Source organism: Coregonus lavaretus (genome assembly GCF_964263955.1).
Source record: "Coregonus lavaretus genome assembly, contig: HAP1_SCAFFOLD_1138, whole genome shotgun sequence".
In the NCBI taxonomy this organism is placed as follows: domain Eukaryota; kingdom Metazoa; phylum Chordata; class Actinopteri; order Salmoniformes; family Salmonidae; genus Coregonus; species Coregonus lavaretus.
The window spans coordinates 38716-53815 of NW_028156382.1; the positions used below are offsets into that span (position 1 = coordinate 38716).

Consider the following 15100-nt stretch of genomic DNA (forward strand, 5'->3'; position numbering starts at 1 on the left):
ATTTTAAATGAGGGAAATAACTATTTGACCCCCTCTCAATCAGAAAGATTTCTGGCTCCCAGGTGTCTTTTATACATGTAACGAGCTGATATTAGGAGCACACTCTTAAAAGGGAGTGCTCCTAATCTCAGCTTGTTACCTGTATAAAAAGACACCTGTCCACAGAAGCAATCAATCAGATTCCAAACTCTACACCATGGCCAAGACCAAAGAGCTCTCCAAGGATGTCAGGACCAAGATTGTAGACCTACACAAGGCTGGAATGGGCTACAAGACCATCGCCAAGCAGCTTGGTGAGAAGGTGACAACAGTTGGTGCGATTATTTGCAAATGGAAGAAACACAAAAGAACTGTCAATCTTCCTCGGCCTGGGGCTCCATGCAATATCTCACCTCGTGGAGTTGCAATGATCATGAGAACGGTGAGGAATCAGCCCAGAACTACACGGGAGGATCTTGTCAATTATCTCAAGGCAGCTGGGACCATAATCACCAAGAAAACAATTGGTAACACACTACGCCGTGAAGGACTGAAATCCTGCAGCTCCCGCAAGGTCCCCCTGCTCAAGAAAGCACATATACAGGCCCGTCTGAAGTTTGCCAATGAACATCTGAATGATTCAGAGGAGAACTGGGTGAAAGTGTTGTGGTCAGATGAGAACTCGCCGTGTTTGGAGGAGGAGGAATGCTGCCTATGACCCCAAGAACACCATCCCCACCGTCAAACATGGAGGTGGAAACTTTATGCTTTGGGGGTGTTTTTCTGCTAAGAGGACAGGACAACTTCACCGCATCAAAGGGTCGATGGACGGGGCCATGTACCGTCAAATCTTGGGTAAGAACCTCCTTCCTTCAGCCAGGGCATTGAAAATAGGTCGTGGATGGGTATTCCAGCATGACAATGACCCAAAACACACGGCCAAGGCAACAAAGGAGTGGCTCAAGAAGAAGCACATTAAGGTCCTGGAGTAGCCTAGCCAGTCTCCAGACCTTAATCCCATAGAAAATCTGTGGAGGGAGCTGAAGGTTCGAGTTGAAGGTTCGAGTTGCCAAACGTCAGCCTCGAAACCTTAATGACTTGGAGAAGATCTGCAAAGAGGAGTGGGACAAAATCCCTCCTGAGATGTGTGCAAACCTGGTGGCCAACTACAAGAAACGTCTGACCTCTGTGATTGCAAACAAGGGTTTTGCCACCAAGTACTAAGTCATGTTTTGCAGAGGGGTCAAATACTTATTTCCCTCATTAAAATGCAAATCAATTTATAACATTTTTGACATGCGTTTTTCTGGATTTTTTTGTTGTTATTCTGTCTCTCACTGTTCAAATAAACCTACCATTAAAATTATAGACTGATCATGTCTTTGTCAGTGGGCAAATGTACAAAATCAGCAGGGGATCAAATACTTTTTTCCCCTCACTGTATAGACATAATATGACATTTGAAATGTCTTTATTCTTTTGGAACTTCTGAGTGTAATGTTTACTGTTCATTTTTATTGTTTATTTCACTTTTGTTTATTATCTACTTCACTTGCTTTGGCAATGTTAACATACGTTTCCCATGCCAATAAAGCCCATTGAATTGAGCGAGAGAGAGAGAGTTGACAGAAGGTAACTGATATGAATTCCTCAGGTTCACACACTTAACAAGATCCTTGACCAAAACCACACACACAGTTTAAGGAGAGCTCTTAATGTGAGTCTGTCTGATAAAACTAATCCCTGCTTTAAAACACTCAGAATGAGTAGAGGAATGAAGAGGAGAGGAAGTAGTGAAGGAGACAGAGGAGGAGGAGGAGAGGAAGAAGTGAAGGAGGCAGAGGAGGAGGAGGAGAGGAAGAAGTGAAGGAGACAGAGGAGGAGAGGAAGTAGTGAAGGAGACAGAGGAGGAGGAGGAGAGGAAGTAGTGAAGGAGACAGAGGAGGAAAGAGTGTGATGTGGTTAGGATGAGAGAGAATGAAAAGTAGACAGAGCTGGAAGCAGTTTATAAATGCTTTTGAAATGTTTAGAGATGTTTAGAAATGTGTTAGAAAGCTTCCAAATAGGGAATTCTGCTTGAGGGAGTCAGGGGGGGATTAGGAAAACCACGGAAAACATTCTAACATCAAGCTGCTATTATTCTGATATTTAAACCGTGAGAGACACACTTACACACACAGGTGAATTGTTTACACACAGATGGCATCAACACACAGAAGAGAAGGAGGGAGGGAGGAGGAGAGGAAGAAGTGAAAGAGGGTGATGTGGTGAGAGAATAAAGGAAGTAGGAGTTTCTCTGCGTTTATAGAATGCTTTTTAAATGTTTAGAAATGCTTTACAATGTTTCCAAAGTGGGAATTCTGCTTGAGTCAAAGGGATTAGGAGAGAAACCCACTGAAAACTTTCCAGTGTTTTTCAGCTGTTTATCCCACAGATAGCTTCAGTCGTTGATCAGAAACATTACATTTTTACATTTCTTGTCATTTAGCAGACGCTCTTATCCAGAGCGACTTACTGTTAGTGAGTGCATATATTTTCATACTGACCCCCGTGGGAATCGAACCCACAACCTTGGCGTTGCAAGCGCCATGCTCTACCAACTGAGCTACACGGGGCCATGTGGGTAAGGTTGGAGACTGTGTGTGTGTGTGGTGTGTGGTGTGTGTGTGTGTGTGTGGTGTGTGTGTGTGTGGTGTGTGTGGTGTGGTGTGTGTGGTGTGTGTGTGTGTGTGGTGTGTGTGTGTGTGTGTGTGTGTGTGTGTGTGTGGTGTGTGTGTGGTGTGTGGTGTGTGGTGTGTGGTGTGTGGTGTGGTGTGTGTGTGGTGTGTGTGTGCGCTTGTGTGCTGTTCTAGACAGGTCATATGAAAATGTGTAAATATGTAAAAACAAACGAATGTTGGAAACTTGAACCATCTTAACCATTATGACCATGACCAAACCATGACAACAACTACAATCCAGCTACGGTCCAACTATGATCCAGCTACAGTCCAGCTATGGTCCAAATAAAGGTCCAGCTACGGTCCAACTGCGGTCCAAATACGGTCCAACTACAGTCCAGCTATGGTCCAAATAAAGGTCCAGCTACAGTCCAGCTATAGTCCAAATAAAGGTCCAGCTACAGTCCAGCTACGGTCCAGCTACAGTCCAGCTATGGTCCAACTACGGTCCAAATAAAGGTCCAGCTACAGTCCAACTACGGTCCAAATAAAGGTCCAGCTACGGTCCAGCTACAGTCCAGCTATGGTCCAAATAATTGTCCAGCTACGGTCCAGCTACAGTCCAGCTATGGTCCAAATAAAGGTCCAGCTACAGTCCAGCTACGGTCCAGCTACAGTCCAGCTACAGTCCAGCTATGGTCCAAATAAAGGTCCAGCTACAGTCCAGCTATGGTCCAGCTACAGTCCAGCTACAGTCCAGCTACAGTCCAGCTATGGTCCAAATAAAGGTCCAGCTACGGTCCAAATAAAGGTCCAGCTACGGTCCAAATAAAGGTCCAGCTACGGTCCAGCTATGGTCCAAATAAAGGTCCAGCTACAGTCCAGCTACGGTCCAGCTATGGTCCAAATAAAGGTCCAGCTACAGTCCAGCTATGATCCAAATAAAGGTCCAGCTACGGTCCAGCTACAGTCCAGCTACGGTCCAGCTACAGTCCAGCTACGGTCCAGCTATGGTCCAAATAAAGGTCCAGCTACAGTCCAGCTATGATCCAAATAAAGGTCCAGCTACAGTCCAGCTACAGTCCAGCTACAGTCCAGCTATGGTCCAGCTACGGTCCAGCTATGGTCCAGCTACGGTCCAGCTACAGTCCAGCTATGGTCCAAATAAAGGTCCAGCTACGGTCCAGCTACGGTCCAGCTACAGTCCAACTACGGTCCAAATAGAAGGTCCAGCTACGGTCCAGCTACAGTCCAGCTATGGTCCAGCTACAGTCCAGCTACAGTCCAGCTACAGTCCAGCTATGGTCCAAATAAAGGTCCAGCTACGGTCCAAATAAAAGGTCCAGCTACGGTCCAGCTACAGTCCAGCTATGGTCCAAATAAAGGTCCAGCTACAGTCCAGCTACGGTCCAGCTACAGTCTAGCTAGAGTCCAACTACGGTCCAAATAGAAGGTCCAGCTACGGTCCAGCTACAGTCCAGCTACAGTCCAAATAATGGTCCAGCTACAGTCCAGCTACGGTCCAGCTACGGTCCAGCTACAGTCCAACTACGGTCCAAATAGAAGGTCCAGCTACGGTCCAGCTACAGTCCAGCTATGGTCCAGCTACAGTCCAGCTACAGTCCAGCTATGGTCCAAATAAAGGTCCAGCTACGGTCCAAATAAAGGTCCAGCTACGGTCCAGCTACAGTGAGGGGAAAAAAGTATTTGATCCCCTGCTGATTTTGTACGTTTGCCCACTGACAAAGAAATGATCAGTCTATAATTTTAATGGTAGGTTTATTTGAACAGTGAGAGACAGAATAACAACAAAAACATCCAGAAAAACAGCATTCCTCCTCCTCCAAACACAGCGAGTTGAGTTGATGCCAAAGAACTCGATTTTGGTCTCATCTGACCACAACACTTTCACCCAGTTCTCCTCTGAATCATTCAGATGTTCATTGGCAAACTCCAGGAGCCACATGACACCCTGAACCGGTTCCAACCCTTTAGGTATAATGACACCCTGAACCGGTTCCAACCCTTTAGGTATAATGACACCCTGAACCGGTTCCAACCCTTTAGGTATAATGACACCCTGAACCGGTTCCAACCCTTTAGGTATAATGACACCCTGAACCGGTTCCAACCCTTGGGTATAATGACACCCTGAACCGGTTCCAACCCTTGGGTATAATGACACCCTGAACCGGTTCCAACCCTTGGGTATAACGCCAGGAGCCACCCTGAACCGGTTCCAACCCTTGGGTATAACGCCAGGAGCCACTTGACACCCTGAACCGGTTCCAACCCTTGGGTATAACGCCAGGAGCCACTTGTGGATTTGACAGCTCTAACTCAGTTCCACCTCCGACACCGCCAAAACAACCGGTATGCTGATGTTGGCTAAAGTGGATCTGATTGAATAGAACCCTTAGCTTTCATTTGACACCCAATTTGACATGGATATGACCATCACGGGAAAAAAATTGTGTAGACTTTTTTTTCCCCCGAGGGAAATTAAGTTTCTGAACTTCCTGCCTGGGCTGCGGAACAGTGGAATTATGACACTAACACGTCATGGTATTCATGTTCCAAGATGGCGAAGTAGTGCAGTCCTGTTTCTGTCGTGTGCCTGTAAATAGCCTGTAAATAACTTGTTTTTTTGTATTTTTCGTACCTATTTCCCTATCAGACTTTTCATCCTTCTACAAAATATACTTTCCTGCAACCCGCCTCACTCAATGTGGAACGGATTCTATTATTGACTTACCTTTTATCTAGAATCTCCAGTGAAACTAGCTAGCCAGCTAGCCAGCTAACTAGCTCCTTGCTATTAGCCTTAGCTAGCGGTGTTTCACCCAGAACATTGGATTTTTTTCTGCGGGATTAATTTTAATCACTGGACATTGATCACCGGATATTCGGCCAGTCTGCACAGCGCGTTATCGACCCAGAACATATCAGTTTTTCCGCTGGAATCACTGAATCACTGGACCTTTAACTCCGGATTCGTCGCTACCAGCTAGCTACAACAAAACGGACGCTGTGGTCTGGCTAATTATCCTGAGCTAGGCCCATCTCCCGGCTATCTACCTCTCTGTCAACCGGACGGGACCACCTAGTATTGACACGGAGCCCCGCCGATCCTACACGACTGGTCTGCCGACGAAATCGTCTGATGTGGTTACGACGTTAACCACGAAGATTCCATCCATCTGCTAGCCCTGGCCCGCTAGCTGTAGCCTCTTACTCACTAGTACTTCACCACCGGACCTTATGATAACTCAGCTATACAGCTGATATCTGCTGGACTGTTCCTTTTTACGGTACTACATCCTGTTTATGTTTAGCCTCAGCCCAAACATGGTTAGTTTATTGTTGTTTCGGTTATTTCTAATTGTACTATATCACTGTAGACCCCCCAGCCTAGCTAAACCTGCCTTAGATAGCTCCTTTGCACCTCCCCCAATACACGCGGAGACCGACTCAATTGATGCCTCCAGCGATGCTATCTCTTTCATCGTTACCCAACGCTTAGGTTTACCTCCACTTTACTCATATCCTTCCATATCCTTGTCTGTACATAATGCCCTGAATCTTTTCTATAACACCCGGAAATCTGCCCCCTTTATTCTATGTACCCAACGCACTAGAAGACCAGTTCTTAAAGCCTTTAGCCGTATCCTTATTCTAGTCCTCCTCTGTTCCTCTGGTGATGTAGAGGCTAACCCAGGCCCTGCAGCCCTCAGTATCACTCCTACTCCCCAGGCGCTATCATTTGATGACTTCTGTAATCGCAAAAGTCTTGGTTTCTTGCACATAAATATCAGAAGTCTACTTCCTAAGTTTGAGTTATTCACTGCGTTAGCACACTCTGCCAACCCTGATGTTCTAGCAGTGTCTGAATCCTGGCTCAGGAAGGCCACCAAAAATTCTGAAATTTCCATCCCCAACTATAACATTTTCCGTCTAGATAGAACTGCCAAAGGGGGTGGAGTTGCAATCTACTGTAGAGATAGCCTGCAGAGCTCTATCATACTATCCAGGTCTGTGCCCAAACAGTTTGAGCTTCTACTTCTAAAAATCCACCTTTCCAGAAATAAGTCTCTCACTGTTGCCGCTTGCTACAGACCCCCCTCAGCCCCCAGCTGTGCCCTGGACACCATATGTGAATTGATTTCCCCCCATTTATCCTCAGAGTTTGTACTGCTTGGTGACCTAAATTGGGATATGCTTAATACCCCAGCCATCCTACAATCCAAGCTAGATGCCCTCAACCTCACGCAAATTATCAACGAACCTACCAGGTACAACCCTAAATCTGTAAACATGGGTACCCTCATAGATATCATCCTGACTAACATACCCTCTAAATACACCTCAGCTGTCTTCAACCAGGATCTCAGCGATCACTGCCTTATTGCCTGCGTCCGTAACGGGTCCGCGGTCAAACGACCACCCCTCATCACTGTCAAACGCTCCCTAAAACACTTTAGCGAGGAGGCCTTCCTAATTGACCTGGCCCAGGTATCCTGGATGGATATAGATCTCATTCCGTCAGTAGAGGATGCCTGGTTGTTCCTTAAAAGTAATTTCCTCTCAATCTTAAATAAACATGCCACATTCAAAAAATACAGAACTAAGAACCGATATAGCCCCTGGTTCTCCTCAGACTTGACTGCCCTTGACCAGCACAAAAACATCCTGTGGCGTACAGCATTAGCATCAAATAGCCCCCGCGATATGCAACTTTTCAGGGAAGTTAGGAACCAATATACACAAGCAGTCAGGAAAGCAAAGGCTAACTTTTTCAAACAGAAATTTGCATCCTGTAGCACTAACTCCAAAAAGTTTTGGGACACTGTAAAGTCCATGGAGAATAAGAGCACTTCCTCCCAGCTGCCCACTGCACTGAGGCTAGGAAACACTATCACCACCGATAAATCTACAATAATCGAGAATTTCAACAAGCATTTTGCTACAGCTGGCCATGCTTTCCATCTGGCTACCACTAACCCGGCCACCAACTCTGCACCCTCTGCTGCAACTTGCCCATGCCCCCCCCGCTTCTCCTTCACACAAATTCAGACAGCTGATGTTTTGAAAGCGCTGCAAAATCTGGACCCCTACAAATCAGCTGGGCTAGACAATCTGGACCCTTTCTTTCTAAAACTAGCCGCTGAAATTGTCGCTACCCCTATTACTAGTCTGTTTAACCTCTCTTTCATAACGTCTGAGATCCCCAGAGATTGGAAAGCTGCCGCGGTCATCCCCCTCTTCAAAGGGGGTGACACTCTAGATCCAAACTGCTACAGACCTATATCCATCCTGCCCTGCCTTTCGAAAGTATTCGAAAGCCAAGTTAACAAACAGATCATCGACCATTTCGAATACCACCGTACCTTCTCCGCTATGCAATCCGGTTTCCGAGCTGGTCACGGGTGCACTTCAGCCACGCTCAAGGTCCTAAACGATATTATAACCGCGATTGATAATAGACAGTACTGTGCAGCCGTCTTCATCGACCTGGCCAAGGCTTTCGACTCTGTCAACCACCGCATTCTTATTGGCAGACTAAATAGCCTTGGTTTCTCAAATGACTGCCTCGCCTGGTTCACCAACTACTTCTCAGATAGAGTTCAGTGTGTCAAATCGGAGGGCCTGTTGTCTGGACCTATGGCAGTCTCTATGGGGGTGCCACAGGGTTCAATTCTTGGGCCGACACTTTTCTCCGTGTATATCAATGATGTCGCTCTTGCTGCTGGTGACTCTCAGATCCACCTCTATGCAGACGACACCATTTTGTATACATCTGGCCCTTCATTGGACACTGTGTTAACAAACCTCCAAACGAGCTTCAATGCCATACAACAATCCTTCAGTAGCCTCCAACTGCTCTTAAACACTAGTAAAACTAAATGCATGCTTTTCAATCGAACGCTGCTGGCACCCGCCCACCCGACTAGAATCACCACTCTCGACGGGTCTGACCTAGAGTATGTGGACAACTACAAATACCTAGGTGTCTGGTTAGACTGTAAACTCAACTTCCAGACTCACATAAAGAATCTCCAATCCAAAGTTAAATCTAGAATCGGCTTCCTATTTCGCAATAAAGCCTCCTTCACTCATGCTGCCAAACATGCCCTCGTAAAACTGACTATCCTACCGATCCTTGACTTCGGCGATGTAATTTACAAAATAGCCTCCAACACTCTACTCAGCAAATTGGATGTAGTCTATCACAGTGCCATCCGTTTTGTCTCCAAAGCCCCATACACTACCCACCACTGTGACCTGTACGCTCTTGTTGGCTGGTCCTCACTACATGTTCGTCGTCAAACCCACTGGCTCCAGGCCATCTATAAATCACTGCTAGGTAAATCCCCGCCTTATCTTAGCTCATTGGTCACCATAGCAGCACCCACCCGTAGTCTGCGCTCCAGCAGGTATATCTCACTGGTCATTCCCAAAGCCAACACCTCCTTTGGCCGCCATTCCTTCCAGTTCTCTGCTGCCAATGACTGGAACGAATTGCAAAAATCTCTGAAGCTGGAGACTCTTATCTCCCTCAATAACTTTAAGCATCAGTTGTCAGAGCACCTTACCGATCACTGCACCTGTACACAGCCCATCCGAAATTAGCCCACCCAACTACCTCATCCCTATATTGTTATTTATTTTGCTCTTTTGCACCCCAGTATCTCTATTTGCACATAATCTCTTGCACATCTAGCATTCCAGTGTTAATACTATTGTAATTATTCTGCACTATAGCCTATTTATTGCCTTACCTCCATAACTTGCTACATTTGCACACACTGTATATATATTTTCTGTTGTATTTCTGACTTTATGTTTTTTTTTACCCCATATGTAACTCTGTTGTTTTTATTGCACTACTTTGCTTTATCTTGGCCAGGTCGCAGTTGTAAATAAGAACCTGTTCTCAACTGGCTTACCTGGTTAAATAAAGGTGAAATAAATAAAAAAAATTGGGGGAGTTTTTGTCCCACAACTCCCGCATATCAACCAATCAGCACCCAAAATCCGAACAACCCGTTTTATAAAATGTTTAATGTTAGTGTTAATGTGTTCTAATGTTAGTGTTAATGTGTTCTAATGTTAGTGTTAATGTGTTCTAATGTTAGTGTGATAATGTGTTCTAATGTTAGTGTTAATGTGTTCTAATGTTAGTGTTAATGTGTTCTAATGTTAGTGTTAATGTGTTCTAATGTTAGTGTTAATGTGTTCTAATGTTAGTGTTAATGTGTTCTAATGTTAGTGTGATGTGTTCTAATGTTAGTGTTAATGTGTTCTAATGTTAGTGTTAATGTGTTCTAATGTTAGTGTTGATGTGTTCTAATGTTAGTGTTAATGTGTTCTAATGTTAGTGTTAATGTGTTCTAATGTTAGTGTTGATGTGTTCTAATGTTAGTGTTAATGTGTTCTAATGTTAGTGTTAATGTGTTCTAATGTTAGTGTTAATGTGTTCTAATGTTAGTGTTAATGTGTTCTAATGTTAGTGTTAATGTGTTCTAATGTTAGTGTTAATGTGTTCTAATGTTAGTGTTAATGTGTTCTAATGTTAGTGTTAATGTGTTCTAATGTTAGTGTTAATGTGTTCTAATGTTAGTGTGATAATGTGTTCTAATGTTAGTGTGATAATGTGTTCTAATGTTAGTGTTAATGTGTTCTAATGTTAGTGTTAATGTGTTCTAATGTTAGTGTTAATGTGTTCTAATGTTAGTGGTAATGTGTTCTAATGTTAGTGGTAATGTGTTCTAATGTTAGTGTTAATGTGTTCTAATGTTAGTGTTAATGTGTTCTAATGTTAGTGTTAATGTGTTCTAATGTTAGTGTTAATGTGTTCTAATGTTAGTGTTAATGTGTTCTAATGTTAGTGTTAATGTGTTCTAATGTTAGTGTTAATGTGTTCTAATGTTAGTGTTAATGTGTTCTAATGTTAGTGTTAATGTGTTCTAATGTTAGTGTTAATGTGTTCTAATGTTAGTGTTAATGTGTTCTAATGTTAGTGTTAATGTGTTCTAATGTTAGTGTTAATGTGTTCTAATGTTAGTGTTAATGTGTTCTAATGTTAGTGATGATGTGTTCTAATGTTAGTGATGATGTGTTCTAATGTTAGTGTTAATGTGTTCTAATGTTAGTGTTAATGTGTTCTAATGTTAGTGTTAATGTGTTCTAATGTTAGTGTTAATGTGTTCTAATGTTAGTGTTAATGTGTTCTAATGTTAGTGTTAATGTGTTCTAATGTTAGTGTTAATGTGTTCTAATGTTAGTGTTAATGTGTTCTAATGTTAGTGTTGATGTGTTCTAATGTTAGTGTTAATGTGTTCTAATGTTAGTGTTAATGTGTTCTAATGTTAGTGTTAATGTGTTCTAATGTTAGTGTTAATGTGTTCTAATGTTAGTGTTAATGTGTTCTAATGTTAGTGTTAATGTGTTCTAATGTTAGTGTTAATGTGTTCTAATGTTAGTGTTAATGTGTTCTAATGACAGTTCTAATCTGTTAATCTGACACATCATCTCTTCTGCTGGTTTAATCCCTTTGTATCACAGTCTGGCTCAGCAGGCTCCATTCCCTTACACCACCGTGGCACAGCAAGAGGAGAGTGTTTGTGTGGTAATGTATTGATTGTAGTGGAACTAGTCTGTTGGTCAATCTGTGAACCGGTCGGATACATCGTGACGGTGACACTACGACACCGCGGTCAGAAACAAGACAATGTTAACGTACCACCCCTGGCTACAGGATGTCCGCTTGCAGTAGCCAGTAATCTGGGGTCATTAGAATTCCAGTCATTGCGCTAATGCTAGTTAGCATTGGTTTGTGAAACTACGCTAACTTCCTTCATACTGGACGCAGAGACATAAAAATGGTATCCATGAGTTCATCTGACTCTGGGTAAGTAGAATGCCAGAATATCTCAGTATCCCTTTAAGGCCTCTGTCTCTTCTCCTATACCAGCATCCCTTTAAGGCTTCCATCCTATACCAGCATCCCTTTAAGGCTTCCATCCTATACCAGTATCCCTTTAAGGCTTCCATCCTATACCAGCATCCCTTTAAGGCTTCCATCCTATACCAGTATCCCTTTAAGGCTTCCATCCTATACCAGCATCCCTTTAAGGCTTCCATCCTATACCAGTATCCCTTTAAGGCCTCTGTCTCTTCTCCTATACCAGTATCCCTTTAAGGCTTCCATCCTATACCAGCATCCCTTTAAGGCTTCCATCCTATACCAGTATCCCTTTAAGGCTTCCATCCTATACCAGCATCCCTTTAAGGCTTCCATCCTATACCAGTATCCCTTTAAGGCTTCCATCCTATACCAGCATCCCTTTAAGGCTTCCATCCTATACCAGTATCCCTTTAAGGCCTCTGTCTCTTCTCCTATACCAGTATCCCTTTAAGGCTTCCATCCTATACCAGTATCCCTTTAAGGCTTCCATCCTATACCAGCATCCCTTTAAGGCTTCCATCCTATACCAGTATCCCTTTAAGGCTTCCATCCTATACCAGTATCCCTTTAAGGCTTCCATCCTATACCAGCATCCCTTTAAGGCTTCCATCCTATACCAGCATCCCTTTAAGGCTTCCATCCTATACCAGCATCCCTTTAAGGCTTCCATCCTATACCAGTATCCCTTTAAGGCTTCCATCCTATACCAGTATCCCTTTAAGGCTTCCATCCTATACCAGTATCCCTTTAAGGCTTCCATCCTATACCAGTATCCCTTTAAGGCTTCCATCCTATACCAGCATCCCTTTAAGGCTTCCATCCTATACCAGCATCCCTTTAAGGCTTCCATCCTATACCAGTATCCCTTTAAGGCTTCCATCCTATACCAGTATCCCTTTAAGGCTTCCATCCTATACCAGTATCCCTTTAAGGCTTCCATCCTATACCAGCATCCCTTTAAGGCTTCCATCCTATACCAGTATCCCTTTAAGGCTTCCATCCTATACCAGCATCCCTTTAAGGCTTCCATCCTATACCAGTATCCCTTTAAGGCTTCCATCCTATACCAGCATCCCTTTAAGGCTTCCATCCTATACCAGTATCCATTTAAGGCCTCTGTCTCTTCTCCTATACCAGTATCCCTTTAAGTCTTCCATCCTATACCAGTATCCCTTTAAGGCTTCCATCCTATACCAGCATCCCTTTAAGGCTTCCATCCTATACCAGCATCCCTTTAAGGCTTCCATCCTATACCAGTATCCCTTTAAGGCTTCCATCCTATACCAGCATCCCTTTAAGGCTTCCATCCTATACCAGCATCCCTTTAAGGCTTCCATCCTATACCAGCATCCCTTTAAGGCTTCCATCCTATACCAGCATCCCTTTAAGGCTTCCATCCTATACCAGTATCCCTTTAAGGCTTCCATCCTATACCAGTATCCCTTTAAGGCTTCCATCCTATACCAGTATCCCTTTAAGGCTTCCATCCTATACCAGTATCCCTTTAAGGCTTCCATCCTATACCAGTATCCCTTTAAGGCTTCCATCCTATACCAGCATCCCTTTAAGGCTTCCATCCTATACCAGTATCCCTTTAAGGCTTCCATCCTATACCAGTATCCCTTTAAGGCTTTCTATCCTATACCAGTATCCCTTTAAGGCTTCCATCCTATACCAGCATCCCTTTAAGGCTTCCATCCTATACCAGTATCCCTTTAAGGCTTCCATCCTATACCAGTATCCCTTTAAGGCTTCCATCCTATACCAGTATCCCTTTAAGGCTTCCATCCTATACCAGTATCCCTTTAAGGCCTCTGTCTCTTTTTCTATACTAGATCATTTGAATGTGTCATATTATATGTCTGCATTGTCTTTGTCTAAAGCAGTTTCCACTCCTCCCTACCTTCTCTCTCTCTCCCTCCCTCCCTCCCTTCTCTCTCTCCTCCCTCCCTTCTCTCTCTCCTCCCACGCTTTCCCCTCTCTCTCTCTCTCTCCTAATTTGTCTTCCTAATCATGTTAATTGTCTTCTCAGGTTAATCATTCCAGACCTGATGTTCACTGTGTGTGTGTAAGCACATTGATTGTGGCCATATTGTCCTTCAATTCTACAATGGGCAACAGGCTCCACACACACAGAAAGACCTGGGCTATATGTCTATTGTCTTGTAAAGCTGCCACCCATCTGTTTGGTCAAATCAGTTTCACAGTAATCAACATCTCAACAGACAGACAGACAAGGCTACATGTCAAAGTTACTGATGAATGGTACTTCATGAGTAAGTGGTTTTGAACAAGCATGTCTCCCGTTCTAATTAAATATGACCGGGAAAGGTGTCATAAAGAAGACGTTTCTAGTGTACTATGGAATATATTGTTTTCTTATGTTTGACAACTTTCCCCAGTCATATTTAAAGATTAGAACTACCTTTCTAAGTGTTCTGATACTTCTAACTTGGGAGTTGTATTTGTATGATAACATAGTTACAGTATTTCACTTTCTAATGTGTATAGTATTGCTTACTAGGTGTGTCCAATCGACTTTGTAACCACTCCCTCGTCAAATTAGGCCTAATTGGAAAAGCTGTTCAAAAGAGGACATTGTATTATTTCTTTGTACTCCCTGACGAAGGCCATGCAGCCGAAACGCGTCGGATTTAAAAAAATAAATAAATCTTGTTTCTATTGAAAACGCCAATACAAATAAAGGCATTTTAATTAATTATATGAAGAGTGCCTTGGGCCTCCTTTATTTTTGATGACTTTAGTACTCTTGTTTTTCTTCTCTTGGGGTAAACATCTGAACGGTACATAAAGAAAGATTGGACTTTCCCCAGTCTGCCTATTGTTAAGACAATAACACCGAACGGAACTAAACCCAGTTCACGTCATTAAATAAAGTTTTTTTTTTATATCAAATAAAACACATCTGTTAAACTTCTTCACGTACCTTCCTCCGCCATGCACGGTGACAGAACCAGCCCGGTTAGCACGAGGCATAGCCCGGCCACGGTGCTCCAGCTGCCTCTTCGCTCCATACCAAACAGCTACACTCCTGATTATCGATCACTGATCACAATCTCTGTCCCGGGACCCGGTGTGGTGTCAGCTAGGTCCGCTGTCCGCCTGCCGGATGACCCACATCAATCACGGAAACCCGTAAACTCGGTCCCTGCCGGGCCAGCAGCCAGCATCAACAACCGGTCATATCTCCTCGGTTCTCTTATCCTTTTTTTTCTTTTCTTTTTTTTTTACCGTCAAAACGTTGAAGCCCCCAGAAATGGAGCAAAAGTCCAAAGAAGTTAGAATCCCAACTTAACTCCTTCTTGTCTCTCCGCTATCGACTGTTTCCTCTCTTTCTCTCCGCCTGGAGAGAGGGAAAGGAGGAGAGGAGAAAGGACAGAGAAAGAAGAATGGGTATGTTCCCTTCCCTGTGGCTGGGAAGAGCTGCCGTCTTCCGGCTAGTTTAGCAGCTGGAGTCCGGGGAGTGAGGCAT

The 15100-nt window shown here is 43.8% G+C and overlaps 1 protein-coding gene across 1 annotated transcript in view; it reads right to left on the reverse strand.

Annotated features, from left to right (window-relative positions):
* The window catches only part of LOC311126420 (ephrin type-B receptor 4b-like), a gene marked incomplete at its 3' end in the record, with an annotated part of 28192 nt that extends 13350 nt beyond the window's left edge, over positions 1 to 14842 (reverse strand). Inside the window, exon 1 of the mRNA XM_084200423.1 lies at positions 14555 to 14842. Coding sequence (XP_084056549.1) covers positions 14555 to 14642 — 88 coding nt within the window. The remainder of the gene's footprint in view (positions 1 to 14554) is intronic.
* Between the last annotated feature and the right edge of the window lie 258 nt (positions 14843 to 15100).